Source organism: Octopus bimaculoides, chromosome 19, assembly GCF_001194135.2.
Source record: "Octopus bimaculoides isolate UCB-OBI-ISO-001 chromosome 19, ASM119413v2, whole genome shotgun sequence".
Classification (NCBI taxonomy): domain Eukaryota; kingdom Metazoa; phylum Mollusca; class Cephalopoda; order Octopoda; family Octopodidae; genus Octopus; species Octopus bimaculoides.
Window position 1 is genome coordinate 33095535 of NC_068999.1, and position 1671 is coordinate 33097205.

Here is a 1671-nt window from a genome sequence, read left to right on the forward strand (position 1 = left end):
TATACACTCCATATCTGACCTCCTAATCAGGTAGTATGTCATGTTGTAAATATCTGAAGCACAAGTTTGACTGAGTGGTTGCAAAGTTTGTTTCACAGCAATTTGGTTCCAGGTTTCATCACATTACTCGGCACTTGGACAAGTATCTGTTCTGTGCGTGGGAGAGTGTGTGTGTGTGTAGCTGGGCAAGACTGCATATTCCATGTATAAACACAATCCAGTCTAAATGTACTTAAACTATTCTCCTCTTTTTTCAGTTTCCAACCACATTTAATTCGACTCCCCTCCCCTCCTGCATGTCATTGTGTACACATGTAGATGTTTATGCTTCTCTCCTGGTATCCCAGGTCTAACTTGTTGCTCTACTACTCACACTAAAAATTGAAACACCATTAACCATATTAACATTTAACTGGCAACATTGTATTCAAAACCCTCTTAATTCAAATTAAGATTTCATCAACTGCCCATATTTTCATGTTGTTGCATGCCATTAGCATTCTTTCTAAAATTCCTGTGAAATTTCTTTTTGTCATTTTTGCTGCAATAATTTCATTAAATTTTATAATTTCATATTATTTGCTACACAATATTGTGTGTGTATATAGATATATAGAGATAGATAGATAGATAGTTATTCGTTTTGAAGTGATTTCATTTCATTTTGTTGCAAACATTATATTTATTGAAACTGCTAGTGAAGGAATTCTTTTAATTTCAGGTTTGCATTACTGCAGCTTCCGAATTATGGCATTCTGTGTGTGTGTGTGTGTGTGTGTGTGTGTGTATACATGTATATGTGTGATTGTGATTGTGTGTATGTGTGCACACGGTAATGTTAAGAATGGCTGATGCTGGCTGTTCATTGTTGTGTTGTAGATGACTTTTGCATGTTTATTGTTGTTCTTCCCATGTTTCATTTTTTACATTCTGAATTAAGATAGAATATTCTAGAATTGTGGATCTCATCCATTTCTTAACTATTTTCAGCTTCTCAAAAGCCATGGTGGGCCCATTTGAGGCTAAAGAGACTTTATTCTCACCTAAATGAGTAAATTAGGAAAATAAGGATTAATGAGTCCTTATGCTGATCCTTAGAATATCCTCTGTGGGAGTTTGCTACACTGTCATCATATGTTTGATAATCTACGTCTAGTTTCTGAAAAAAAAATATCACAGATGATTACATTTAAAATGTATCTTAAAATTGATTAGACTGTTTATTGATGAACTAGTAAAGGTTATTGCGTATGGCAGACCCTACAAATGTCAGTTAAATATTTCGTGGTTTATGTGACGAGTACTTAGTGGGTTAATAGGGACTATTATGTGAGAACCCACAATTGACTGTCAAATACATCAGGTCAGTTATTATGTGGGACTCTACAACTATCAGGCATTTGATATTTTAGGGGGTTATTGTAGCAGACTTTACAATTAGCTGTTAAATATTTAATTTCTCTAACTCATATTGTCTCCTTGCTAATTCTTCTTTCATCTATCTTTATTTAGGTGGTGATGAACCTATCTTATCATATGAAGCAGTCATACAGCAGGAGTGTAAGTAGGGTGTTTTCTGGTGATTTTTAGCTATTCTGCCCAGTATTTACTTTAATGGTATTCTCTCTCTCTCACTATTTCTCTCTCTCTCTCTCTCTCTCTCTCTCTCTC

General features: G+C 34.7%; 1 protein-coding gene across 1 annotated transcript in view; it reads left to right on the forward strand.

The window, feature by feature from the left end:
- The window catches only part of LOC106876507 (disks large homolog 1), a gene marked incomplete in the record, with an annotated part of 700185 nt that overhangs the window by 689571 nt on the left and 8943 nt on the right, over nt 1–1671 (forward strand). Inside the window, 1 exon segment of the mRNA XM_052974679.1 lies at nt 1513–1560. Within this exon segment, the coding sequence (XP_052830639.1) occupies nt 1513–1560 (48 nt within the window).